The following is a 27,063-nucleotide window of genomic DNA, read 5'->3' as shown; positions in this document are numbered from 1 at the left end:
ATATCATAATTGATAAGGGGAGCCAAGCCAATATATATCACATATATTTCTTACTATTATTTATATTTCTTACTATCCCTGCCCTATTTCACGCACACACACGCGCACACACACACATATATGTATATATCTTGTCGATATTTTGGCCCACCTTGGTGTGTATCACAGGTCAGTTCAGGTTAATCTGCTCTGCGCGTGCACAGAGCGACACTTAGCGGCTGACAACATGAACAAATGATGTAAAATGCGAAAATGCAAACTTTGTCCCTTACGACTTTCCGTTGAACGGCGCTGTCATGGCTTCTACCTTTATGGTGAGTTACCCTTTACATTTCTACTAAATATTACACTTAAACTAAAACTCTTATTGAACGTTGGTCTTTTTTAATGACAGGCTTTCGCCTGTCACGAGGCCGTTGATAAGTGTGTGTATTAGCATGTAGCTGTAAGACTGTAACTCGCTGTACCAGCATGCGTATGGCTACAATGTTACTTAATATTGGCCGGAGATTTAGCTTTAAAGCTTTCCTGATCATCCTATCAAAACTTATTTGGGGATTTTCATCGCTGAGTGTGGCATTTATAATCCATAAATACCGTTTAACCCTACATTACTGTTTTGTGTGTGTGTGTGTGTGTGTGTGTGTGTGTGTGTGTGTGTTGGATTTGTTATAGTGAAGCACTTTGAGATGCATTCATTGTATGAGAAGTGCTCTACAAACAAAGTTTATCATACTTATCATTATTAATAATATGTAACGCAAGGGTGTATATTTTGTTTCAACGTGTGTGTGTGTGTGTGTGTGTGTGTGTGGGAGGGGGATACATGCTGGACATATGAAGCAGGGTTTTGGGGATCAAACATTTAATTTCCTGCATTTTGGATAATATTTATACGCCAATTTTCCTGCATCAATTTATGGTGTTTAATATGTTCGTTTTTTTAAAAAAAAAATAAAGACCTGTAAAGAACAAACTGAGACAGGGGTGTCCAAATTTTTTTTTGAATGGGGATCAAGATTAAAAAAATGTGAAAATACCTGGAGGCCAGCTGCTTCTGGCATCATATGTGTTATTTCAAAAAAATCACATACAAATGACACAAACACCGCTGTTTTATCTGTAAGTGAAAAAGTCTTCAACTTTCCATTGCTCCTGAAAGCGGCAGCCCTCGCTGTCGACTTTATGCTTCTTTGCTGTGGCCATGTTTGCTACCTTGCAGGAAAATATCTGCTGTTAGGTGACCGTTGGTTCACTTATTTACTGTTTGTTTATGAAAACACATTAGTTTTGCCAAAATAGTTCCTACTTGGTGCAAGTCTACAAACTATGATTGTCCTGCCATTGTGAATTGGATGAAAATAAATTTAAAAATGATCTTGCTTGATTAATTAATATTGTGTTAATTATGTTGTATACTTTGAAAGACAAGCTTAGAGCTATTTAAAATTGGTCTGATGGCCTCGGTCGGCCAAAATTGAGGGTTTCAGATAAACAAAGGCATGAGGACATGAATGCTTTTGTAGGTATTTTGTGTATTTTATCTTTTTATTCTGTATTTTACACTTAAACCAGAGGACAGTCATCACTGTCTCCCGCCTGTATCCTTTGTCTCAATCGCTCTCCTTTGCCTCTCTGTACAGTCTCTACACAGATGTTGCCAGCGGTCTGCTCTCCTCATCGTCGCTCGGCGACAGTGGAGCTCCAGCTCTGTGTCGCCCCCTCCCCTGCACACGAGGCTCCCTCTACCTCACCCAGCGTTTCTATGACGTAGAGATGCTCCTGAGCTGGGGGTCAAAGCTGAGGACAAAGGGGATTCAGAAGAAGAATGTGTAAGAAACATTTTTGGCAATGCTAAACCTGGAGATGCATCCTTACTGGTGCTGCAGCTGGTATTAGCAGTATGTGTCTGCAGCTGGTGTCTGCAGCTGGTGTCTGCAGCCGGTATCTGCAGCTGGTGTCTGCAGCCGGTGTCTGCAGCTGGTGTCTGCAGCTGGTGTCTGCAGCCGGTGTCTGCAGCTGGTGTCTGCAGCCGGTGTCTGCAGCCGGTGTCTGCAGCTGGAAAAGCTCCAGCTGAAACAGGTTTAATGAAATGAAAAGCTGCGGTTCTCAGGTGTGGCAAAATGAGTCAAGTTTAAAGCAGTTGTCAAGTCCTGATGAGCACCTCTCTCTGCATTATAGCCCAATTACAAATCAATGTACTAAAACCACAAAAGTGTATAATTAATATTAATAGCTGAATGTGCATGTATAAGTAAAATGCTTATCATAATCATATTTTTTTTTTTATGTTTTTTGCTCAGTGTTACTGTAGATGTTTGAACATCACTGATTTTTCCTGTTGTCTTTCACAGTTACTATGGCTACACTCAGAGGTATTATGGTTCAGACATAGCAGCAGCATATTTCATCTTGAGTCTGAGGGGCGGATTTAGGTAAGTGCTTTGTTCCCTTTCCTCTGCACAGTTTCTCTGAAGCATACACCATAGATTTTTTTTGTTGCTCTTATGAGCCTAAAAGATGTAATTGCAAATATGGTGTTGGGTGATCACACAATTGTGTTTTATTACAAAAATGTAATGACGAAGCAGCTACTGTTATTTAAACCTGTATATGAGTTTGTTATTGTGATATCTGTTTATTAGCTTGGTAGATCGACTGCGTCAGGCATTTATTTCCTTTTAGGACTGCGAGTAACCAAAATCTTTTTTGGCAATGAATCTGCGATTGAAATAATTTAATCGATTTACTGTTTGAATTATAACACGTCCGAAACCTGTGGATATCCAGCAACACCATCATCCTTAAACCCTGTTTTGAACAGATCAAAAACCGAAAGATTATGAATTCACGATGATATTTGACAGAGAAAAGCAACACAAAAAGGTTACTCAAGGTTTAAGGCATCAATTAAATCCCTTGTTTTGAACAAATTGAGGTCAAAAATTAATTACGATAATACAGATGAGCTTTTGCCATTTTCCTTTGCAAAAGCGTGAGTAGCTTTTCAGTAATAATAATTATAATATTTATAATTATTATAATACTAATTCCATTTTAGCTTTAAAAAATTAAAATTTACATTTTCTCTAATTTTCTCTAATTTTCCATTTGTTGCTATCATCTGGCTCTCACACTGTTTGTATATTTGCATTTGATGTCTTCAAATGCACTGAGAATATTCATTATAAATATTTTTTTGGTTACCCACTTCTGGCATTTATTAACACATTTAATTTCTTGTATGCAGCGTTATTTTCTTGCAATATGTATGCAATTGCAATTGCAATTTAACATTAGTGTCTCTAACGTGTCGCTGTGATCCGGGTGTAATGTGATGGTCTGTGTCGTGTCTTCAGGTTTGTCGGTCAGTCCGAGTGGTTTCGTGCAGATCAGGGGGGCAAGTTCAATTGGGACTTCTTAGAACACAGAGACACACCTCTAGAGGAAGTAAGCATGAACTACACAGACATCAACTACAGAGGACTGGACAACCTCGGTAATGAACTTCAAATCAGCCTTGATTTTTCAGTTTCAGTTTTTCAGTTTTCTTCTGCAAGCTAATTCTCTCTCTGATAATATTAAACATTAATGTTCAGTGTTTTTGATATCTCTTAGAGGGGCAGAAATCGCTGCGGACTCTGTCGTTACGAGGATGTCCTGAAGTGGATGACTGGTTCCTGGCCCGCCTTCATATGTTCCAAGACTCTCTGGAGGAGCTGGACATCTCTCACTGCCCGCGCATCACTGCAGGCGGCCTGGCTGCACTCAGGAATCTCAAGTAATTATCCAAAGACTCATAACACTGCTTACTTGATATTACCAAATTACTACTTCAGTGTTCAGCTCCTCCCTTTCTGTGCTGTTGCAGAGGGCTGCGGCGTCTGGATGTGTCGTCTCTTCCCAGGATTTCAAGTCCTGGGTTGGTCGTCATCCTGCTTGAGGAGATGCTACCACAGTGCCAGGTCACCGCCACCGGCTACGACTTCAGCCTGAGGCAGGAGGGCGGAGCGGAGAAAGAGGAGCACATGGGGAAGGAAATAAGTAGGGGTGAAAGGGACACTGAGGAATCAAGGTACTAAGTTTAGGGAAACAAAGAGTCATGGACACTTGGAGAGGAAGCATCTAGCAGCAAAACAACAATCATGTTGTATTTTCAGTATCTGACCAGTTTATTGATCACTAGCAAAGTCCAGCGTAAAAATTTTGAATTTTGTCATCTGACATCTGCACAAGTCAGACACCAGTATAAAGCAGGTATACACTCAAATTTGACTGGACACTGGCAACATTCAATGTGAAAAAGAAAAAAATACAGCAAGTGTGAAACAAAAAGGTACAACTCAGGATGTTTTGACATTTGGGGTTTTCATTTAAGCTATGATGATATACTGTAAGTGGTATCACTTTCTGCTCGGGGTGTTTTCTTCCAGAATCGGCTTACTGTCAAGAGTTCGCACATTTTTTATTTAACTTTGTGCAAAATGATCTTACTCAAGCAAACTACACTCTGAATATGTGGCAACGGTTTTATCATCTGAAATGTAAATATTATTGTAGATGTACTGAATAAAGATTTTATTGATAAACATTTTGTTTTTGGTTTATTTATTACCTCATTTCACGTCAAGATTAACAAATAATGGATGCATGCACCACACATTAGTGTGTCTGCATGTATTTCTAATCTTCACTGTGGAAGCTTAGGTGAGGAAACTAAAGCCCATAATCCACCAGTGTGAGCCTTGTTCTGCAGCAGTGTCAGACCTGACAGTGGGCAGATGAAGACACCAGTAAGACTGCGGGAAAAGAGTGAACTGGGATGAAGAAATCGCTGCTTCTTTTGTATGTAAAGATACAATCTACAGTTATTCGGTAGCCAGTTTTGATGTTTACAGAACTATGAGCTAGTTCTACCTAAAACCACATGTAGGGTAGTATTGACTACTTCAATTTTTTATGGTATTCGTGTTTATTAATGGTTAATTCATGGAATATATAGAGTGATAGGTGACATTTAACAAAACATACACTGTAAAAAAAGCTATGTTGTTTTTCTGTTGTTCAAGACAAAAATAAAATATCTGCAATCTACATCTACACACAATCTACACACATTTTCTGTAAAAACCCTGAAATTAAGTTAATAATTGAGAATCTACACACAAATAGCTGGTATGGGCAGGTGAAACAACTTTTTTTTTCAATGTACAATATTTTTGCCAAAAACATTTTATGTATTTTTTAGAGTGGACGTCAATAGGAAAGTTCAAGTTTTAAGGAACATTTAATTGTAACGATCAGATCTTTTAAAATCCATTGTAAAATCAATTTGTAGGCTACATATTTATCTTTATAGCATAACATATAAATTTGTAAAATATTATATGCTTTCTTTATGAAAAAAACAACAAATTACAGTAATCTGTAAATTCTACAAAGAAATCTCATTTCAACATATTCTTACTTTAAAATTAACAATTTTGTTTGGTTCACACAATATTGCTATAAATTGAACACTTATTGTATTTCTATTGACAGTTTTATGATGTCATGATTTTACGGCACTTTGCTGTTAATTTTAGGAACATTTTCTTAACAGTGTGGTACTTGGGTCTGCAGTAGGAACCACATGTCTTGGAAACTAGGTCACAACAAACACGGAGCGTGTTTCTGACGGACAACAACACGGCGATCCAGCGCTAGCTGCGAAGTGAATGCTAGTCATAACTTTGTAAAATCGGGGATTTAAAGTAATTGTCATTCGGACCCTTGTGGTTGAAGGGTCTCAGTAAACGGATAAATGTCTGATGCATCAGGTAGGAAGACTGTCTGATGTGTAAAATTAGTTACAATTTTGACAGTCAGACGGTGCTACCGCGCTAGCTAGCTAGTTAGCTAGCTATCTAGCTAACAGCTCACAAACACAAAACATTTGTGGAGGCGGAGTTTGACTTGGCATTTAATTTTTGCATTTTAGAGCTTCGTAAAAAAGAAGAAGAGGAGGAGGTTACACCTGAACCAGAGGTAAGAAAAAAACATCTAATCTGCGGTAGCGTTAAGCAGTAGCTAGTGAATGATAGCAGGTAACGTTAGACGGGTTTATTGTTACTCAACTGATTGTCTGATTTGTTAATGTCTGCCAAAACAAAGCAGTCATCTGTCATCGTATGACCAAGGCAGATCTCGAGTGAAGAAAGCAGTCATTCACATTAGTCCACTGCTCGTAGAGTCATCGGTTTTAATGCCATTGTTGTGGTTTTTTTTTATAGGAGCAATCCGACGACGATAGCAGCGGGGAGGAGGCTGCAGGAGACACAGAGAGTATGTAAAAAAATAATGGCATATCTGAAATATGCGTTTGTTTTCAGCTTTTTCTCAAAAAGGATTATCGTCATTTTCTCCCATCTTGCCATGCATTGCAGACCCGATTTGACAGAGTTTCACTACCGAGCATGATTGTAGTTTTTTTGCTGCGCTTTACTCATTCTTCATAGTAAAAGTTAGATTTGTAATACTTTTGCAACCCTGCCCACCACACAGTCTCCACAAGATCCCTGTGACCTCTCTGAGCAGTGATGGTGACACCACACCACATTTCAGTCCCATTTTTATAGATATAAAAGTGATTGAGTGCAGTCAAAGAGGTGGTGGTGTTAACTTTCTCAGAAAAAAAGAAAAAGCATTTTAGCATAAAGGTTTCTTTTTCGGGAGGGATGAAAGATGACTTTTCAATATTTGCTTTTAGTGTGTGGTGTAATGGGTTATTAAATATTTCAGAATATTTCTTGTAATTTTGTGATGCATCGTGTCGATGCACTTTTTTTTCTCTCTTAAATATATCACATCAGATCTTTCAGATATTTGGCCTCTTTTGCCGTCATACAAAAAAATGGACCAAAAGGCGATAGACTACAATCACTAAGAATGTAGTATATAAATGTTGTTGTGGCATTATTTCACTGTTATTTAATGTAATATGTCTCAAACGCATGCCACCAAGCTGCAAATGCGCTACTTACATTCACTAATTCATGAATTAATCCTTTAATTATTCTCCTATATTGCTTTTATCTGTATGCATAGTATTTTGTTGATTCTTAAAAGCATCATCATCTGGTTCTCTGTGCATCTGCCAGTGGACTTCCTGCGCAACCTTTTCTCCAGCACCCTGGGCCTCGGCTCAGCAGAAAAAGTCCTGGATGATCTGACCCTGGACGGAGTGGCACAATACATAAAGAGCGGCAAATGTGAGTCTTTGCCTGCCCTCCGTCAGCTCGTCCATTAGGGTTGACCACAGTGAATTTATTTGCTGCTTACAATCCTGTTATCATAAAGTATTTATTATTAATTTCAATGTTTCTCTGCATGCACACAGGTAAAAACATCATCTGCATGGTCGGAGCAGGAATATCCACATGTGAGTGTCTCCGTTTCAGTATCACAGAACAAGTACATATCAAACTACTCAGTAATAATTGTTTTGTTTGTGTGATATTTTTTTAATCTGTAACCTTCAACACCATCTCCATCCACAGCGGCCGGGATCCCCGATTTCCGCTCACCAGGAACTGGCCTGTATGCAAACTTGCAAAAATATAACCTGCCTTACCCAGAGGCCATCTTCCAGATAGATTACTTTAAGGTTTGTAAAGATTGCTTGAATGTTAGAAGAATGACACACTACAGTTCATAAGTGCTCTCCGGGGGGTTTTAAGAATAATTGAGACAGTTTGATTAATTATTAGAATGAATTAATTAATTAATCGAAGATTTAGCAAAGAAGCCAAGTCTCCTGGATTTCTTTTTGCTGCAGTCTGATGCCAAATGCCAAAAACATGCCAATTGTAGGTTGTCTTATTTAAGAAAAGGCTCTGAAAGTGAGTGAGTGGTCACGTTAGAGAGTCAGGACCTTAACCTATTCTCAGGAACAAAAAGATTGCACTCTAAACCTTAGGCCAATTTTCAGTCAGATGGACTACTGTGCTATGAATAATTACTTTGCTCAGTGTACCTGTGCAGTCATCTTAACACCAGCCTGTATTATGATTTTAGGCAGCGCTTATTCAACTCTTTACAATAGCGTGACATTTTTCTTATTCTTTCATCTCAGAAACATCCAGAGCCTTTCTTCGCCTTGGCCAGGGAGCTTTACCCAGGACAGTTTAAGGTACAAAACACCCATTTCTGATGTATGAAATGAAAAACAGATTGGAACATTTAAGGTTAAAATGTAACAATCAGCGACTTCACAGGTGTTTGTTCTTTTTTTATCGGTTTAGCCGACAATTTGTCACTACTTCATGAAGCTGCTGAAGGATAAGGGGTACCTGAGACGCTGCTACACACAGGTAGGGAAAAAAAAAACCCTTCACATGCTGTATGCTGAATCTTTCTATTGTATCGACATTCATTTGTGCATGTTCATGCAGAACATTGACACCCTGGAGCGCGTGGCCGGGCTCGAGGGAGAGGATCTCATCGAAGCTCATGGAACGTTCTATACGTCCCACTGTGTCAGCTTCTGTTGTCGTAAAGAGTACAACCTGGACTGGATGAAAGGTGCTTTTTGCTTTTGTTTGCCTGTACAGAGCCTGGGATTGCTGAGTTGTTGTGATTTCAGTCATTGGGACTTTAACCGCCTCCCGTCGCTTTGTAGATAAAATCTTTTCTGATGACATTCCCCGATGTGATAAGTGCAGCAGTTTGGTAAAGCCAGGTCAGTGGATCTTTGTCTTTCTATCTCATTTTTATCATTTTAGTTGTTTAAGCTTGTCCAGTGTAAAATTCTAAATCATCCTTTTGCCTTAAAGCTCTAACAACCCCCAAAGAAACCATTTTATGTCCAGGACTGCTCGATAATTGTGTCACCATTTATCTCAGAATCCCTTTTTGACTCTGTGTCCCCTCGCTTCTCTCCACACAGATATCGTCTTCTTTGGAGAGAATCTACCTGTCCGGTTCTTCACTTCAATGAAGATGGTGAGCACGCAGTGGTGGCTTTTGAGCATGTAAACATGTTTGAAAGGTGTGATGGAAGTCCTCTGCAGAAATAAACTCTTTTCACCCTGTTCATTTACCTCAGGACTTCCCTCGCTGTGATCTTCTCATCGTCATGGGGACGTCTCTGCAGGTTCAGCCGTTCGCAGGTCTCGTCGGCAGGTACTGCAGAGTATCATATTTCTGAAATCTGCTGCTGACCACAGACGCTGCTGCAGTCATGATCTGGCAGTATGCTGCAGTCTAGCAGCCAGTGAGACTGTCCTGCAGTGTGAAAGATTTAGGCTTGACTCCAAACAATAATCTTACTGTTTCGTTAAAGTGTCTGAGCATGATGCTAAGGGTCCACTCTACCACATTTGAAACTTACTGTAGATTACTCTGATAAAAAAATGTTGTTTAATTAATTTTGTCCCTGTCTTTCTGTTCTCTCTTGTGTTTTTTTGTCATTTAGGGTTTCAAAAAGTTGCCCCAGACTGCTCATAAACATGGAGAAGGCAGGACAGGTGAGCCTTCTCCCCTCCATCAAACTGTTTCTGCTTTCATTCTTATTCGTTTTTACTGGGAAAGATGTATTTCTTGGATTCTCTGAGCAGCATTTGTTTGTGTGGTTCTCTGTGCAGGCTGATCCTCTGTTGGGGTTGCTGGGTTTCGGAGGAGGGATGGACTTTGACTCAGACAAGGCGTACAGGTGATAACTTTATCCTCCCATTACACCTTACTATCTTATGTGAAAAACAGATCAGATATCAGAAATTCAGATCCTGATCTGAATCCAATAAAATACACTGGGTCAGATAATAGAAAAGGGTTTCTGTAATGATTTAAGGTAAAAAAAAAGAAAAAAAAAAAAGAAGATATTTCTTATGATAAAGATCTGATTGGCTCACCCTGACATCATTCCCCTCCTGACGTTTGTCAACTCGACAGAGGAAATTTTATTTATATATTTTTATTTATATTTTTTATCTTTAAAAAAAAAAAGAAGATATTTCTTATGATAAAGATCTGATTGGCTCACCCTGACATCATTCCCCTCCTGACGTTTGTCAACTCGACAGAGGAAATTTTATTTATAGCTTTAAACCTAAAAGTGGAGGACGGAGGGACCCCCCCCCCCCCCCCCCCCCCCCCCCCCCCCCCCCCCCCCCCCCCCCCCCCCCCCCCCCCCCCCCCCCCCCCGCCCCCCCCCCCCCCCCCCACACCCCCCCCCCCCCCCCCCCCCCCCCCCCCCCCCCCCCCCCCCCCCCCCCCCCCCCCCCCCCCCCCCCCCCCCCACCCCCCCCCCCCCCCCACCCCCCCCCCCACCAACCCGCCCCCCCCCCCCCCCCCCACCGCATATACAAACAAAAACCCCCCACCAATGCTAAAATAAAAAAAAAAAAAAAAAAAAAAGAAAATAAAAAACCAACAAATCAACCCAATAACACCAACACACCAATAAAAAAAAAAAAAAACAAAAAAACTCCCTCCCCGACAGAGGAATTTTTATTTTTATAATTTTATTATATTTTTTATCTTTATGCAAATTTGATTTTTTTCTTAATTGTCTTGACAGTCACCAGTCATGTTCAAGCTTTACCTAAAAGGGGAGGGACGGTGGAGGCCCGTACAAACCTCTTATTAATTTATTTGATTACTATTTTTTACTGTTTTACCCCCCCTTTTTCTTTTTAATCATATTTTTTTAATTCTTTGATTCCCTTGTTATCATTATATCTTGTTTTTAGCACACAATCCAGCCACTCTTGCCTGTGTCTCCGGCCCCTCTTAACCTGACATGATTTCTTTCTTTCTTTTTTTATCTCTCTTCATCTTTACCCTATTTTTTCTTACTTTTTACAGAAAAACAGAGATTTTAACAAGTGAAAAACTGTTTAACCTCAGAACATCTTTCTAGCATCCCTCTAGAATGCTGCAATTTTACCTTTGCCTAACCCTAACCCCCTTCTCCTCCTGCCTGAGTTTAATCAGTCTCACCAATAAAGGCAAAGAGTACTAGCCAATCAGAGGGAGAGTAGGATGGGCGTTTTTTCGCTGTCATGTGCATCAGTACTGGAAAAGATGATGTGGTATTTGAGCTCTGCTCGGGTTCTAACACAGCGACCGTTGTTCTTCTCTCCAGAGATGTAGCTCACATCAGTACATGTGATGACGGCTGTTTGGCTTTAGCGGATCTGTTGGGATGGAAAGTAAGTTACACAATCATCTCTTATAGATCACGTGCTCATTTAAGGCTGCACTTCTTGTTTAAGTGCAGTCCATTTGCCACAGAGCAGTCACACACGAGTCTGAGGATAAATAGCTTTGGACCACAGTGCAATTAATACTGTAATCACTTCAGCCAAGAGGTAATTAAGCCAATGTAACCACTGCGGCAATTTGAGCACAATGTACTATCACAGTTTAACCTCTCATTTCCCTGATTTCATTTAATTTTGTTTACTTTAATAAAAACAAATATTTTGCTCACATGCGACATGTCCTCCGTGTCTCTCATGTTAAATCCCTCGTTTGTGCCCTCTCACCTCTCACCAGGTGGAGCTGGAGGAGTTGGTGAAGAAGGAGCACGCCAAGATTGACAGTCAGGACACGAAAGAGAAGGCGGGTGAGAGCAAAGGAGCTGCAGCAAAGGCGAGCTCTGCGTCAGTGGCACCAGAGCCCACAAAGGAAGAGTAACTAATTTAAAATCCCCCTCTCAAAGAAAAGCTACTGCAGTGATGTCACAGTTTGGGGTGAAGTGAAGCTTCGACAGGTGTCTGCCACACACTCATTTTCCATCTGCGGACATTTAATTCTTCTGAACAGTCTCACAGGGAATGTGACATCCCTGTGTTTTATGCTTCTGTTTATATCAGTCATTTGCACTTTAATGACATTAACCTTCTTTCCTAATGTTCTTTTTTAATTTTTTTTATGTTTTTGCATTAGCTCACATCTGCCTCTCTTGTGGATTTCTTTCTGAGGCAGTTAACTTGATGCATGGGCAGATTTAACTGCAAGAGACGGTGGGATTTTCCAAGTATAGCTGGCGTTTACAGAGCTCATAGAGCGTGGAAGGTGGTTAATATCTCCAAAATACCTTTTCTGCATTGAAGAAAAGCTACAACATTGTCTTCGACTATTGAACACATCTGATAGCGTGATTTGGACTAAGCCACTCTGTCTTTCCCTCAGTTTAACATCCCTCAAAAGATAACCAGGCTGTTGTGTATTTTATTGTAGCTGAAATCGGTTGGTCTGATTGCCAGTGACATCTTAAAGGTATCACATGTATCACAAAATTAACTTCCTGATAGGCAAGCTGAGGAAGTTGTAAATATAACAATAGGATAATGGAAGCTGTAGGGAAGTTATAAAATGTTTTTGCAGACGTGGTTTAACTTTTTTTTTCATGTTAATCTTCTGCTCCTGTTTGACATCTGTCATTTCTTTTAACACAATGCTCGCAGCAGTTTATGACATTATGTTTTCTTAATCTGTTGGGGAGCAACAAACTTTATATGGGACATAACATAACAGTCACTTTGCTCCCTTTACAGTCAGTGCCGTAGTTGATTTTGCGTTTTTAAATCTTTGGGGATATTTTGCTGCAGAAACAAAAGAAGGATAAAAAGACAATAACTGCTAAGTACAAGAAGAAAAAGGAAATTATTTGTGCTATCTGAAAAATCATGAATCATTGTTTCATGAAGTGAAAAAAACAGGGTGTGGACACGGTTACATTACAGGCTGTAAAAGAAAATGGAAACCAATACAAAAATCCTGCAATAAATTCGAAAAATTTGTAAAGCTGATAATGTTCACTTTTGTTAAGACTGTGCCAGGAGGAGTCTATGGTCATTTTACTGCCTTTAGTTAACCCTTTGAAACTTGACCATTTAAGCTGGCTTTCTTTCAAGATCATAAGAAGGCAATGAGCAACTTTACAAAAAAATGACCATAAGTGGTCAAGTAGGCTAATACTGCTGAGGGTTATTAGTTGGTTTTGCACTCTGGTTTTGCTTCACTGGGGCCATATGGATCATAGCTGTTATACAGCTCATGGTGTTGGCAGGAAATGGTTGAAACAGAAAGCTTGACTATGATGCATACAAAAGAAAGACAGAGAGTCTTCTTGCCACGGAAATGCTGACCAATCAACAACACCTCTATATGCGGTTATCCGGCAAATCACCCTACATGTACAAAAGATTTTCAGCTAATATTTTCTGCAAATTGACATCTCTATCTAATGGATTCAGCAGAGTGTGTGCATCTGTGTGTTCATTTCTTCCACAGCTGCAAGATAAAATCTGTAAAGAGCACGGATAATCTCAGAGTTGTGGTGAAATACCAATCTCTGTTCCCAACCATTCACCATTTCAGAGCAGGAGACGGAGAAGCTGCTGCTGCAAGAGAAAAAAATAACCACTTGTTGCACTTTAGAGAACTTGTCTTTTCGGTGTTCACCCGTGCATAGAGCTGGGTTAACCACACACAGACTTAAGGGGAGGGGAGGACCAAGAAGGTGGGAGATCAGCTGAACTGTTTGACATGAAAACTGAAAGTGCAATAAATGCCAGCATACGCAGTAGAAAGAAGAACGTGGCAGCCATGCGACAGTCACCTGAATTTTGAAATATTTAGCAGAATACAGCAGGAACCCTCTTGAGGATGTATTTCTGAGGAGGATGTGAGCTTCCTATTTTAGCCCTGTTGGTATTTTGAGCTCTTAAGCAACACCTTGCAGATAGGAAGAGTTCAAGAAGAGAAGATTGCAACATGTGGATGAATTTGCCAACAGAGTAGAGGAGAGAAAATATATGAACTAACTGAGGCAGACCAACACATGTAAGTACCAACCATTTTCGTCAAATCAGTCAAAATTTTACCCTTAATTTTGTCTTAATCTGTGAGTTGTCTGCATATGACTGTATGTGTTGTTTATTTAATAGATTATGGATGCAGATGTTTGTACATGTGTCCGTATGTTTGCGTCCAGGGCGTTCCACAGTCCAGTTAATGGTACAACAGCCATCCCGTGGAGGAGCAGCAGGAGGAGACTGTCTTTGCTGGAGCAACTGAAGGGGTGTCAAGAGGCCTGGTGCCCCGGGGCCCCCTGGGACAGAGAGGGGGCCCACACTGCTATCTGTGGAACACCTGCTGGGGTGAGCTGTCCTCCTCCTGGTGAATGTGATAGAAATCTTTACCTCAAGTGATAGATTATTCTCCAATAATGACTGAGTCTACTTTTTTGGAACAAACTGAAGCCTACCACAGTTCAATAAGTCCCACATTTTGGATGTTGCCTGAAGCATCTGGTATTATATATAACGACTACATTTAAAATACTGAATCTATATCATGACTAAAATCTAATCAGCTCATCCGAAATGGGCTAACGCCTTTGGACGCTGTTCACTAGCTCTGTTTGTCTCATTTTGACAAATCTGACAACCAGTGGTGGAGGAAGTATTCAGATCCTTTACTAAAGTAAAAGTACTACCACCACACTGTGAAAACACAATTAAAAAATAATAATTACAAGTTTAAGTCCTGTATTGGAAATCTCACTTAAGTAAAAGTAAGAAAGTACAATCAGAAACTTGTACTTATAGTATTAAAAGTAAAACTACCCAAATTTAGAAAAAAATACATAAAAATCAACACCCAGAAAACTCAAAACTATTTAAAATAAATGAGAAAACGACTAATGTTTATTAGAAATACTGTAGTTGCCAATTTATTTTCTGGCAATCAATTCATCGTTTCAGCCATACTTGTATTAACTGGTTTGTTTAATTTATAACAAAACAGTATATTTTATAAACTTTTCTAATGCTTTTTATACGAAAACATTTAGTTATAAAGTCACTAGTAACAAAAGCTTTCACATAAATATTGTAAAGAAAAAAGTATAATAGTAGTATATAAAAGGGCATGAAAAAAATAGATTAAAGTGAAGTATAAGTACCTTAAATCTGTACTTAAGTACAGCACTTGAGTAAATGTACTTAGGTACATTCCACCACTGCTTTCCACAGACAAGGGGTGAAAGGTTACTTTTGTTGAGCATTTAATTATTTTTTACCTGCTTGATCTGCCTCTTAATGTTTTTTGAACAGGAGGAATTAGATTTTTTTCATTTCTGACTGTCAGTCTTTTACTTTCTCCATCTCTCTGCATCACTTTTATCTGACCCTGTCATCCGTTTGTAACCCAGTTTGTATCAGCTCAGTCATACAGTCCCAGTGTTTTATGAAACTATGATGCTTTAAACATGGGTCTCAAAAACAAACATACAATTGGGATGTCTGCATGCTTTACTTAAATTGTTGGCTGGTCTGAAAGTTGACATGCACACCTCTGTGACATAAAACTAGTTCCCTTTTCTGTTTGACATCTGATAACACAGCAAGCGTTTCTTTGGGGGCTGAATGCAGAAGTCGTGTTGAATAAAAGCGTGTGCATAGCAGGGAAAAGCCATTGCAAAATGGGCGGATGCGCAGCAAAGGGAGAAAGCGAGTAGGACAGAAAATTCTATAAAAAGGCATTTTAAAAGGCTGATATGCAAACAACTGCTCAATTCAAAACTCTTACTGGAAATCATTGACACGTGAGTATGGGGTCAGTGGGCAGGGACAAGAGAGTCTCACAGAAAAGCTCCTGTGAATATTAATTACAGTGTGAAACAATGTATCTCATGGTGGTTGTAGGATGCTCATTAGGTTTACTTTTAATGGCGGAACAAAGCAGTTTATATGTTAATTTCTGCTTGAATGTTTTCCAGTACATTTTCCTATGAATCAGATGCACGACTGACTAAATGTTGCCGTTATGAATCAACAGAGTAATTGCTCATGTATCGACTTTACTGCCAGTACGTGTAAGTGCTCAAAGTGTGGTGACTTGCAGTAAATTTGTCTCTATTTCTGATCACACTGAGAAAGACAGCCACTTCCTGTGTGTGTGTGTGTGTGTGTGTGTGTGTGTGTGTGTGTGTATGTATTTGAAAGCACCTCTGACTTCGGTTGTGGTGATGTAACTACATGACTGAGCCGTTGGTTCTCTGTACTTGCTATTGCATGTGCTTTGTTGTACCCGTGTTAGTTGTGTCTCAACCAGCTGCATATTCTGTTTTTTTTAGTCTCTGTTTCCAAATAAGGCAATGTGATCAAACCCGTAGTCACTACAAACAGAACATCTTTGCGAATGAAGTGCCAGTGTATAAAAGCAATGAGTGATACTACAACTGAGACACTTGTTTTTTTCTGTGCCTTAGTATAATAAATAATTATTACATTATGAAAAAATACATCAGTGAGAAAACAGCCTCTGAAGATAATCAGACAGCTTCATTGAAAAACTCAGCTTCATCGGGACTTTACAGACGTGGTTTATTCAGACTGAATTGGCAGTGACCTGGGAGCACAAGCAAACAACCTACTGACTGTCATCTGACCTTGATTTAAATTATGCTAAACTCTGATAGGTGCAGGGAAATACATGACATCACCCTTTTCCCACCTGAGCCCTGGCTGCTGTGAACCAGTGAAATAATCACAGACAAAACAAAATACGCAGATATCTTTTGTAAAAAAATAACCAAAACTGATATAAGTTTGTTTTTTTTGAGCTGTATTCCATATACGAAAGGTGCTATATAAATAAAATGTATTATTATTATTTATTATTATAATGACACTGCTAACATGTTGGTGTCTGCGTGCATAATGTTTACCAGCATGTTAGCATGCTAAGATTTGCTAATTAGGGCTGAACGTAAGGTACAGCTGAAGAAGAGGGCATTTGTTTTGCAGGTTTTTGGTCATGAACCAAAATACTGGACAAATTTTCTATCACGGCTAAAAAGTAGATCATCTCCTCGCTGAAGCAATCCCGATGTTCAGCCATGGCAGTTTTTTAATGTCATGTGGATGCTTTTAAGTAACATTAGTTGTTGTTGGGTACTGCTGGACAGAACTGAGGTGAACCATAAAGAAAAAACAGCCAAAGACCGAGCTTAGATTTACTCATGGTCATCTTACTGGTAAGCTCTTTCTTTGGCTTTCAAATGTAATGGTTTTTGTGGGCAGATGGACTGAACTGCAGTCTTATGGACTGGATTTCAATCAGTCTTGAGTCACACATTTGCTGACTTCACAAAGTCGAGTAAAACTTGCAGCTCGACTTAACTTGCGACTTGGAACTGAGCCTTTTGAGAAGAAAAAAAAAAAAACTACTGGGTGCCAGCTGTAAACTATTAGACCAAAGATAATTTCGTTTGCGTACTAAAATGATGCTTTGGTCCACACAAAGAAAAGCTAATTGAAAATACAGATGGAGATGCAACAACTTCCAACTTTGTTTAACAGAACAGAAGTTACTCAAAGAACAGGAAGTCAAGGCTTAAAATAACACAGTGAGCTAATACTTAGTTAATCATTCTGTTAAAATGGCATTATGATTAGTGAAGAGTGCATTAGGACTTGTTTGGGACTCAAAGCTTAGGACTTGACTTAAGACTTGAGTCTTGTAACTTGCAAAACAATACTTCCACCTCTGTCACGAATATTCCTGAAAAGTTGGCTGGGGCGTCATCAAGAGGACTCAAAGTTGTCTTTACTGCCATTGGCAAAAAGCTTTGAATGTGTGTAAATGCAAGAAAAGTTTTAAAAAAGAAATAATTTAAATACTGGAATACTGAAATAATGGGGCAGCGGTCAGTCCACAGGGACGTAACCCTGACTGCTTGGGGCGCCTGACCATGGGCAGCCCCGTCACTCAGACATCTCTCCATTTAACGCATGTGTATAAGTCCTGTTTGTGCATGTGTGTGTACATCAGCCTGTGAGTGTAACATGTAAATTACAACAGAGTGAAAAAATTTAATTTCCCCCTCTGGGATGAATAAAGTACGTCTTCTTCTTCTTCTAAACACAACGAAATGTGAAAAAAGCGAGAAGTCCTGGGCCGATATGGGTCCAAACTCACAGTTACGAACCCTGGGGAAATTTGCTTTTAGTTTGGTGACAACCTGTCATCATGGCTAATTTCGACATCATTTTAATCCAGCCTCGTCATACAAACACTGAAGCACTTTTTTTTTCACCACACTTTTTCTTTCTTTTTTGGTCCATCCAGCTGTCTGTCATCTCTCACTGTGTCTCTCTGTGCTGCCTGGTTGCCATGGAGCCCCGCTGTGTAGCTTGCCATTGTTAGGATTTAAAAGAAACCGTTTTCCTGCTCAACAGGCTTCCGTAACGCTGCACATACTAAAATGAGTCACCGTGTGTCTCCCTCCAGAGTTTCCTGGTTGTGCAGGACTCTGCGACGTCTCAGCCCAGCCTGCTGTGTGTGTCTGCTGGAGGAGAAAATGAAGCAGTTGTTGATTATAATATCAAAAGCACAGGGAAAGGTATGGACCAACTGCATGCAAACACACTCAGTACTTCTTTCACTCTCTCTCCTTTGTGTGTGTGTGTGTGTGTGTGTGTGTGTGTGTGTGTGTGTGTGTGTGCGTGTGTGTGCGCGTGTGTGTGTGTGTGTGTGTGTGTGTGTGTGTGTGTGCGTGCGTGCGTGCGTGCACACGTGCGTGCGTGTGTGTGCACGCAGTCACTGGGTTCTCTCTGTGTGACTTTTAGTGGTTATTTCATGAATCATTTCGTCTGCTGCAACTGACAGAGCAGACTGATAAACATTAACCAAAAACATCGTATGTTCTGCTTTCTGCCATTGAACTGACAGTACAAACCTGACTCAGCTGTAACAGGTGAGGGCAGGTAATCAATTCAACGTCCTGTCAAACCGGCTCTCAAACGGCAAAGGCTGGCTTCTTTAACTGTAAACTCCTCTTAAGTTACCAATTAGACCGCCTCATATTAGGGCTGCTCTTTTGACACTGCAGATGCATTCAGTGGAGCTAAAATCACAGGCTGGAAAGCACACAGCATCAGATAGTAACAGACATAATGGCGAGCGTGAAGATAAAATTGATCAGTCACATTGGCTTATCTTGAAAAGTCCCCTCTCGTTCTTCCTGGTTCTAGCTCTGGTGTGTTTCCAGGAATGTATTTTTTTCGACAGAACATGCGAGTAACTCTGCCCACTCTCTCTGTTTCTCGTGTCAGTCTTCCAGTTGTCTGAATCTCGTCTGTCGTTCTCTGACTTAACTCAGCTCGTGCTCTTCTACTCTCTGACCAGGTAAGGACCTGCAGTATCACTGCTGCCTTTTTATTTGTTGTGTCAGTTTGAACTCCCATTTGAACTTGGGCTCCATCATGATGTTTTGATTGACATTTATTCAATTCTGTTTTGCCTGTATCAGCGTTTTATTTTAATGATTGCTGTTAAAATTAATTAATTTAAAAGTGTGAAGAAGTGTCAGCATGGCAGGAACTTTTACTGTGTAAAACCTGTGTAAAACAGGGCGCTGTTTTCATTAACTCATTTTTTAATTTGAATTTTCTCTTTATAAAAAAAAGTTGGGAACTTGCTGTATATGAAGTTGAAAGTTTCAGTTTTGATTAAACAATCACTAAAAGCTAAACTTTTGTGTTGGAGTTTGGTATATTTCAAATGAAAATGCACATTGGTTACAAACATGGGTTATTCGTCTCATGAGTAACTAATAATTTGTGTCCTCTCCTCCTGTGTGTCAGGGATGTGTTGGCTGTGTGTCTTTCCATTCCTCGCTGGATCTACAGTGTAACCGAGAAGAACAAAGATCGTCTTTCTAAACTTGAACCCAGTGAGTCCTCCATCTCTGTGACCTTCTGTCTCATATCCTCTCCCAGAAGCAACATCAGAAACACAAAACCAGAAAGATGTTTTCAAAAACTGTCTAACCTGAAACACCTCTTTCATGCAGAAACCTGGCTTTGCACACCACCTGACCAACAGCCTGATGAAATGACACAGAGCGAGCCAAGCAGCGTGATGTGCTCCATACAGGTACTATATACTGTGTGTGTGTGCGTAAAAGTACAAGTGATGGTGACAACTTCCTTATTTCTTTGTGTTTGCAAGTCAGGCTGCATATGTCTAAAAACTTTAACTTGGTAACTTTTATTTTTAAAAAAAAATGTTATATTTTATTGAACTCTCACTATATCCTGACAGTAGTACATGAGACAGACAATCTGTAAAAATAAATCATGTTCATCTGCCTCCTTGTAGTGCTCATAAAGGCATTGGCTGTAATCCACTGTTTTTGAGACTCCTTGGCTCTGCTTTTCTTTCAGTCGGGGTTTGATTCTTGCAAATGCCATTAAGAGCACATTGGAGGAGGAATGTGTGTCTTATGTACTACAGTATGAATGTGAATGAAAGTATGACAAAAAGTTATTTTTTATATTTTTTTATAAGTTACCAACTTATAAATATTTTTATAATAGCAACTGATCAAAAAACTATGTGTAATGTAAAAGGAGTCACTCATAAAAACAAACCCACAGAGATTCATCAACTTTAGTGTTCAAGATATTTTCTCCAGAGTTGGTGGAGGCTAAAACAGAGCTAAAAGGAGAGCGAATATTAGACTTGCACTCACCAGGTAGACAGAAGATTGACTCTAAATTAATGCAAATGTTGCTCCATGTCTGCTGGATGCATAAATAGGCAACTGTTTGCGAACACTTTGCAATATCAGCTTCATAAATCAATAATATGTCTTTGTTGTGTTTACATTTTTTTTTTCCCACTGATACTCCAAGTGGCCAATAAATGTATTAATTCGGCTTTAAAGTTTAGGCTTCAAGCTTATTTTATGGCCACACTGTGATGAGCAATGTGTCACACCATCCTGTCTCCTCACTGTGTTGATACCTGTGTGTGTGTGTGTGTGTGTGTGTGTGTGTGTGTGTGTGTGTGTGTGTGTGTTCCCTCAGCTGACCTCCACTAACGGGGCGCTGTGTATCATTAATCCTCTCTACCTTCGTGAACATGGAGATGACTGGCTGACCCACAGAGCGACTGATGCACAATGCACCACGCTGTCATCAACTTACAGACGAGAGCGGCGCCTCAGCACCACCAGAACATGGGCAGGGGCGGGACTACAGAGCAAACGAGCCATCTCGTTGGACCAGGAGCCCTCTGCTGCCAGTACGGAGACTTCTGGTGAGCACTTGTTAGCTCCAGACCACTTCTTTTACAACTTGTTGTTTCTACATTTTTGTTTGAGTATGTATGAATTATTCAAAAGAGATATAGCTGTTAATTAGTAAAGCTTGTAGATGGTAGCTGGTTGTGTTACCCCCTCGACAGAGCCAGGCTTGATGTTTCCCCATGCTTCCAGTGTTTATGTTAAGCTAAGCTAATTGCCTTCTTCACACTGCCAGTTCATGATGTTGTAGCCTCATTTTCATATTTAGCATGCAGACTTGAGATTTTCTTCTCATAAATTTGTCAGCATTGGCCCTTTTAACACAAAAGACAAATTCATACACATCATTTCACTTGAAACTATGTGGGTAATTTTGATTTTGGGTCCCTTTTGTTCGCTGTGCTCCATAATTTATTAAGTGCTTTTGAAGTGGAATCAGTTGCCCATATGGTGTTGGTAATAAATATAACTTTTATTTATCCAGGTAAAAGACTCACTGAGATTTAAGATATCTTTTACGAGAGCGATATGGCCAAGAGAACAGCATAAAACATAGTTACAACAATACATAGCAGCCGAATACAACTGTGACACATTACAAAGAGCGAGCACAAAGTCCAGTTAAAATGCAACACATACAGGCAAATACATTAATATGTGCAATTTTCAATTTCATTGAGAAATTGAGTAGCATTCACAAGAGTGCTATTGTCTCGATCATTTAAAAGTGACTTAAATTACCCGTGGCGATCAGCTCACACAGCTTTAGGTCCTTCTGTAAGTTATCCCAAGTAGAGAAGGCGGCAAATTTAAAAACTTTTTTGCGAACCACAGGGACATCAAGAGAATACTGTGAGAGTGCAGGCCATATTGATTCTGTTTTTTACACATGTAGGTACGCAAATAAGAAGCGTAATCCATTTTGTCCTTGTCCAGGTCTAATCAGAGCCCAGTCAGCTGATTCGCCGCGTGGCCCCCGACCCCATCGACACCAGCTGCTCCAGCAGAGGTGATCCTCAGGAGGCCCAGCAAAGATTTGGCCTCCAGCCCCCCTCACAGAGCGAGCACAGAGAGCCTGTCTTTATCTATTACATCCACCCCTGGAAGTTTAAATTCTGCAGCATCTGAGCTGCAGCCTCACGGCAGCCCGGTGCCTCAGTCTCCTCACAGAGTGTCCTGGATTGAAGATGGAGTCTGGCTGCCTCCGCCGCGACCGTCCTCTTTGCTCCACCCTCCATCGCTGGAGCTCGACTCGCTGTCGATAAGCAGCATAGAGGAAGAGCAGGAGTCCCAAACGCCATGTTCTGTCCCACACCACCCGTCGGCGCACCGGTTGGCTGACAAGGTCTTGTATCGCCTCTCAGCGGTCGGGCAGGCTCTTGGCGGGCTGGTGAGTACGAAGAAGAGACTGAGCAATCGTGTGCAGGAGCTGAGCGAGCGGAAAAGGTTCGGCTTTTGCGGAGGCTGTGAAAGGATTTGTGGAGATGACGCTGAAGAAAGGGACTGATCCCGGCGGGGGGTCACGGGGTCAGAGTTCTTACAGGAAGTGAGGTCATCGCTCTCGTCACTGAGGGACACGCTGTTGGACTATCCAGAGATCCAGACATTGTTGGACAGCATCACTGACATGAACGATGCAGAGATCGTGAGTGAGCTAACAATAGACTAAAGAAAATCTCTCAAGTGTTTGTTAACATAATTGACAGAACACGTCAACTCAGTAATCAACGATTGCTCCTTTAATTTCTCTTTTCACACCGCTCGACTGTCCTGCAGACTCTCTGGTCGAGCTTTCCCTCCACAAGGTGGCTCTGAAACCCGTCTCTGCTCACCTCTACTGCTGCATTAATCAATCGCGGACCAATGACGGCAGCTTTGAGCGACTTCGGAGCAACCTGCGTGTGCTGGAAAAGAACGAGGTGGAGGATTTAGGGGGGTCAGCAGGAGTTGGAGTTCCCGACTCTGTCACCCTTGAGCGGATCCAGCAGAGGTGGACTAGTATGCATGAGGCCTACTCCCCGAACAAGAAGGTCCAGATCCTGCTCAAAGTCTGCAAGAGCATCTATCACAGCATGAGTGCTAATGCTAGTTCAGGTAGCCAGGTGTTTTTTTTTTTTATGATGATTTTTTACTTTATTTCTTAGTTTATTACTGTATTTGGTTGTTTATTACCCTTTTAATTCACACTCTTCTCTCCTTTCCTGCAGACAAAGTGTTTGGAGCCGATGATTTCCTGCCCTGCCTCACATGGGTGCTGCTCCGTAGCGATGTGGTCACCTTACACATAGACACAGACTACATGATGGAGCTGCTGGACCCCACACAGCTGCAGGGAGAGGGTAAGGCACACACACACACACACACACACACACACACACACACACATTCCCACCACAACACACTGTAGTGGATCAGTTGGCTGATTCATCAGTTGCCATGTGATCTGGATTCACTTGCAACAGTTGTAAGTGCAAACTTAACCAAGTCATAATGCAAGTGTTTGCAAAGTAGAGATATACACGTCACTAAGGTAAAAAGGTAAAATGAGTCGACCCAATCGCCAGGAAAAAAAATGGTATTATATGTTTTTGCAACAAGTGATATGTTACATTTGCATATTATTATGTAACAGATAAGTTGAAACTTTACATTTCAACAACAGTTTGGCTAACGTGTGTGGTGGTGTTTCAGCACAGGCCCCTGGGCACAGACATACAGAGGGCCCCACCAGCCATCCGAAATAGGACTGAAACAGGCAGACTCGTTGTTTGGCCTCTGATGTGTTGCACCTCTTTGTTGTTGTCTGTGGTTTCGTGTGCCTTTGTAGCCATGAAGGCTAGTCTCTCTGTGTCTCTTTGCAGCTTTTTTGTATCTCTTTGTTGTTTTTTATGTTTCTTTGTGGTTATTTTGAGTCTCCTACTCATCAGCATTTGTTTCTTCATGTGACATTTTGCAGTTGAAGGCCGGGGGGGGTTTGTGTTTTGGTTTAAAATGTCTTCGGAAAAACACAACAGCTTTCTCGTGGCACTATCCACACCAGTGGAGTCACTATAAGAACATTTACATTTGGAGGCATAAAAACAGCAAAGACTCACTCAAACAGCAGATTTTGTTGTTTATAAGTCTGAAATAGTGGTCTGCAGCTTGGCAGCCATCTCGCCTAGGTGACGTACCATCCTCCGTACCCTGCACCTCCCAATGACAGTCAGCTTAAATTAAGTCACTGTAGATACAATGATATGGTGTTAATAAAAATATCCAATATGTCAATTATTCCTGGTTTGCAAAAACTAAATAATTTTCTGATGACCAAATAACATCAACCAGGTAAGCTTCATAGGATGTTTCCCTTTTATTCTAATCTGCATAAATACTCCAAAACACACATGAATCTCTATGCATGCATGTGTAAAAAAAAAAAAGAAATCATATTCAAATTTTGTAGCTCATTAATTGCTTAGGTTTTATGCGAACAGATTAAGTAAATTGCTAGACTGAAGCTAGCCAGCAGCCACGTAGAATTTAAAAAAGACTTTTATTTCCTAAATTTTGCGATGCATCTACAAGTTGCAGGTGTTACTCAATTCTGCCTTCAAATGGTGATATGGGTTTGACTCCCAACTGCAAGCTCTATATACTGTTTATGATTACAAATTACAGACCATCTTCCTCTCTGCATTCTCCACCCCAACAGGTGGCTACTACCTTACAACTCTATACGCCTCTCTGTACTACATCAGCAGCTTCCAGCCTCGACTGGCCGCGCGTCAGCTCAGTGTGGAAGCCCAAAACTCTCTTAACCAATGGCATCGCAGGCGCACCCTGCACTGCAACCAATCACGGCGCAGCCAGAACCGACGGACCATTCGCAGGCAGACGTGTCGAGAGAGGGCCGTGCAGATTTCTGACAAAGCAACTGGGAGAAAAGAGGGAAGTGGGACAGAATGTGAATCTGTTAATACTGATGAGTCACAGCGGCAGACAGAAAGCAACACAGAGGCTCTGCAGCCGCTGGGGAAAGACATGAGCGGAGGACAGGAACCTGAGGACGAGTCACAGATTTCCACTCCTGCGTCAGACTGTCATCAGCAAGTCATAATGAGGAGCAAACAGAAAGATGGACAGACTTTAAGTACAGTTGGAGAAGAGGACCTAGAAGAACTGTAATGGACAGAAGAAGAACGGTCCAATGCAAATCAAAGACTGTTTATAAAGATGGATGACATGCTCCCACTTACCCCCGCTATGCTTCAGTGAAGATGAAATATCCCAGATACGGGTGCTGCACTGGTGATGTCATTCAGAGCCAGAGACTGCTCTGTAGCGATATCTGTGGTGGGGGAGTTCCCGCCAAAAACTCCTGTCCTATCAATCACGAGCAGCCCAAGTGCACGCATTGGCTGTCAAAGTTGTCAATCATGGGGGAAAATCCACTTTTTGTAATAAATAACTCATTAAAACCAAAGTTATCATAAAAACAAACACTAATAGTAATAATAAAAATATACTTTATTTATAGAGCACTTTTCAGAGAAGGAATGCAGCTCAAAGTGCTTCACATAAAAAGAAGAGCAACAGGAAAAACAAGAATAAACAGTCATAAGGCATGTGGTGAGAACAAAATATAAAAGTCAAAGTCAAAAGTACAGAGACCAGTTAAAACAGTGAAAATAGCAGAGTTGATATGAAATAATAAATACAAGAGTTCAATTCATTAAAAGCTAGACTAAATAAATAGGTTTTCAGTTGTCCTTTAAAAATGTTCACAGAGCCTGCTTCTCCTGTGGCTTTTGGAAAGGTTTTCCATAGTTTTGGAGCATAGTTAACAAAAGCTGTGTGTATGATTGTGTGTATTTAAAAACCCACCAGTAGAGGATCTAAGGGCTTGTGAGGGTTTATAAAATGATAGAGAGTCTGCAGTGTAGGCCGGTCCCAAACCATTAACAGCTTTAAAAACAAACTTGAACAAACATCAGGGTGATGAGAACTAGCTTCAGTGTCTTAACTTCTATCTTTTGGAAAAATTTATTAGGCGTGGAGTTTTTAGTTTGGCCTAGTTTCCGTCCCATTCACCAACATTGAGGAGCAGGCTTTATGACCTATACTGCAGACAGACACCAGGGGGCAATCAAGATTGAAAAGTTACTCTTTGGGGAAGCTGTCACGTTGTCCATCTTTATAAAGTCTATGATGCAAATAATGACGACCTGTCCGCCACAGAGAGAAAGCCAAATAAACCCTCCAAACATCTGCCACATAAACCACCAGTTTGTCCTGTTGGGACATGTTATCTCTCAAGTCCACCTAAAGTGATGAAGTAGTGTCCACAGCAGGAAAAGCACGGGTGTAATTAATAACATCTCTAACGATGAGTCTGGTCCCGGGCCCTTCTATAGTGCTCACTGTGACTCACGGAGACATAATCAACTCGATCGCTTACACCTGTGCTTTCCCTGCTTTGAAACTATGCATCCTTCAGGGTCCTGAGATAAACCTGAATGAACTGTTTAGAGGGTAAAGAGATACTTTAACTTTTTTTTCTTGCAAAATACTGGATATCTTATGTCCTTTGTGGGCTGACAACTTTTCAAATGAAAAATTCAGGTAAGCAAAAATCACTGTCACTGCTCACGCTAAGGCCTTAACTTGTGATGAGGGGTCACAAGTGGACACTCAGTGAATGAGTCCAAATTTACTATTATAGTTATAAAGAAGAGAAGAGTTTATACAAAAGCTGTTATATTTATTTGGGAACAAATAAAAGTTTAGTTCATGTTTTTAAGCTACTATATTTTGTACAATGCTGTATGACTTGGGATTCTTTTATATGCTTCATAACTTAATGTAATTTCTGATTTTTAAATACACTGAAAATTAAATTAACGATTAAAAAAAAGTACATTAATAATACCAACAAACAGTTTGGGTTGTACAGCTTGCTTTCACTCTCGTCATCTACATTTTCAGCAGCAGCT

The 27,063-nt window shown here is 40.5% G+C and overlaps 2 protein-coding genes and 1 pseudogene across 2 annotated transcripts; all 3 read left to right on the top strand.

Moving 5' to 3' along the window:
- Window positions 1-248: 248 nt before the first annotated feature.
- On the top strand, window positions 249-4,591 carry LOC121943632 (distal membrane-arm assembly complex protein 2-like). Its single transcript, XM_042487199.1, is given in 7 exon segments — window positions 249-314; window positions 1,644-1,741; window positions 1,743-1,832; window positions 2,355-2,435; window positions 3,360-3,499; window positions 3,619-3,781; window positions 3,872-4,591. Coding segments are annotated over 7 exon segments (801 nt in total). The 5' UTR covers window positions 249-296; the 3' UTR covers window positions 4,083-4,591.
- Window positions 4,592-5,679: 1,088 nt separating this feature from the next.
- LOC121943160 (NAD-dependent protein deacetylase sirtuin-2-like) lies at window positions 5,680-12,797 on the top strand. The gene is made up of 16 exons (XM_042486598.1): window positions 5,680-5,819; window positions 5,981-6,027; window positions 6,273-6,324; window positions 7,140-7,250; window positions 7,379-7,420; window positions 7,539-7,645; window positions 8,114-8,170; window positions 8,283-8,351; window positions 8,433-8,562; window positions 8,660-8,719; window positions 8,927-8,982; window positions 9,086-9,162; window positions 9,455-9,506; window positions 9,624-9,691; window positions 11,126-11,192; window positions 11,539-12,797. The coding sequence occupies exons 1-16, from the start codon at window positions 5,804-5,806 to the stop codon at window positions 11,677-11,679; spliced, it is 1,152 nt and encodes a 383-aa protein (XP_042342532.1). The 5' UTR covers window positions 5,680-5,803; the 3' UTR covers window positions 11,680-12,797.
- Window positions 12,798-12,899: 102 nt separating this feature from the next.
- LOC121943812 lies at window positions 12,900-25,597 on the top strand (annotated as a pseudogene).
- Window positions 25,598-27,063: the final 1,466 nt, after the last annotated feature.

The sequence above is a fragment of the Plectropomus leopardus genome, chromosome 5 (assembly GCF_008729295.1).
Source record: "Plectropomus leopardus isolate mb chromosome 5, YSFRI_Pleo_2.0, whole genome shotgun sequence".
NCBI classification, from domain to species: domain Eukaryota; kingdom Metazoa; phylum Chordata; class Actinopteri; order Perciformes; family Serranidae; genus Plectropomus; species Plectropomus leopardus.
The sequence above is the reverse complement of the archived record's forward strand: the minus strand, read 5'-3'. Positions and strand labels throughout refer to the sequence as shown.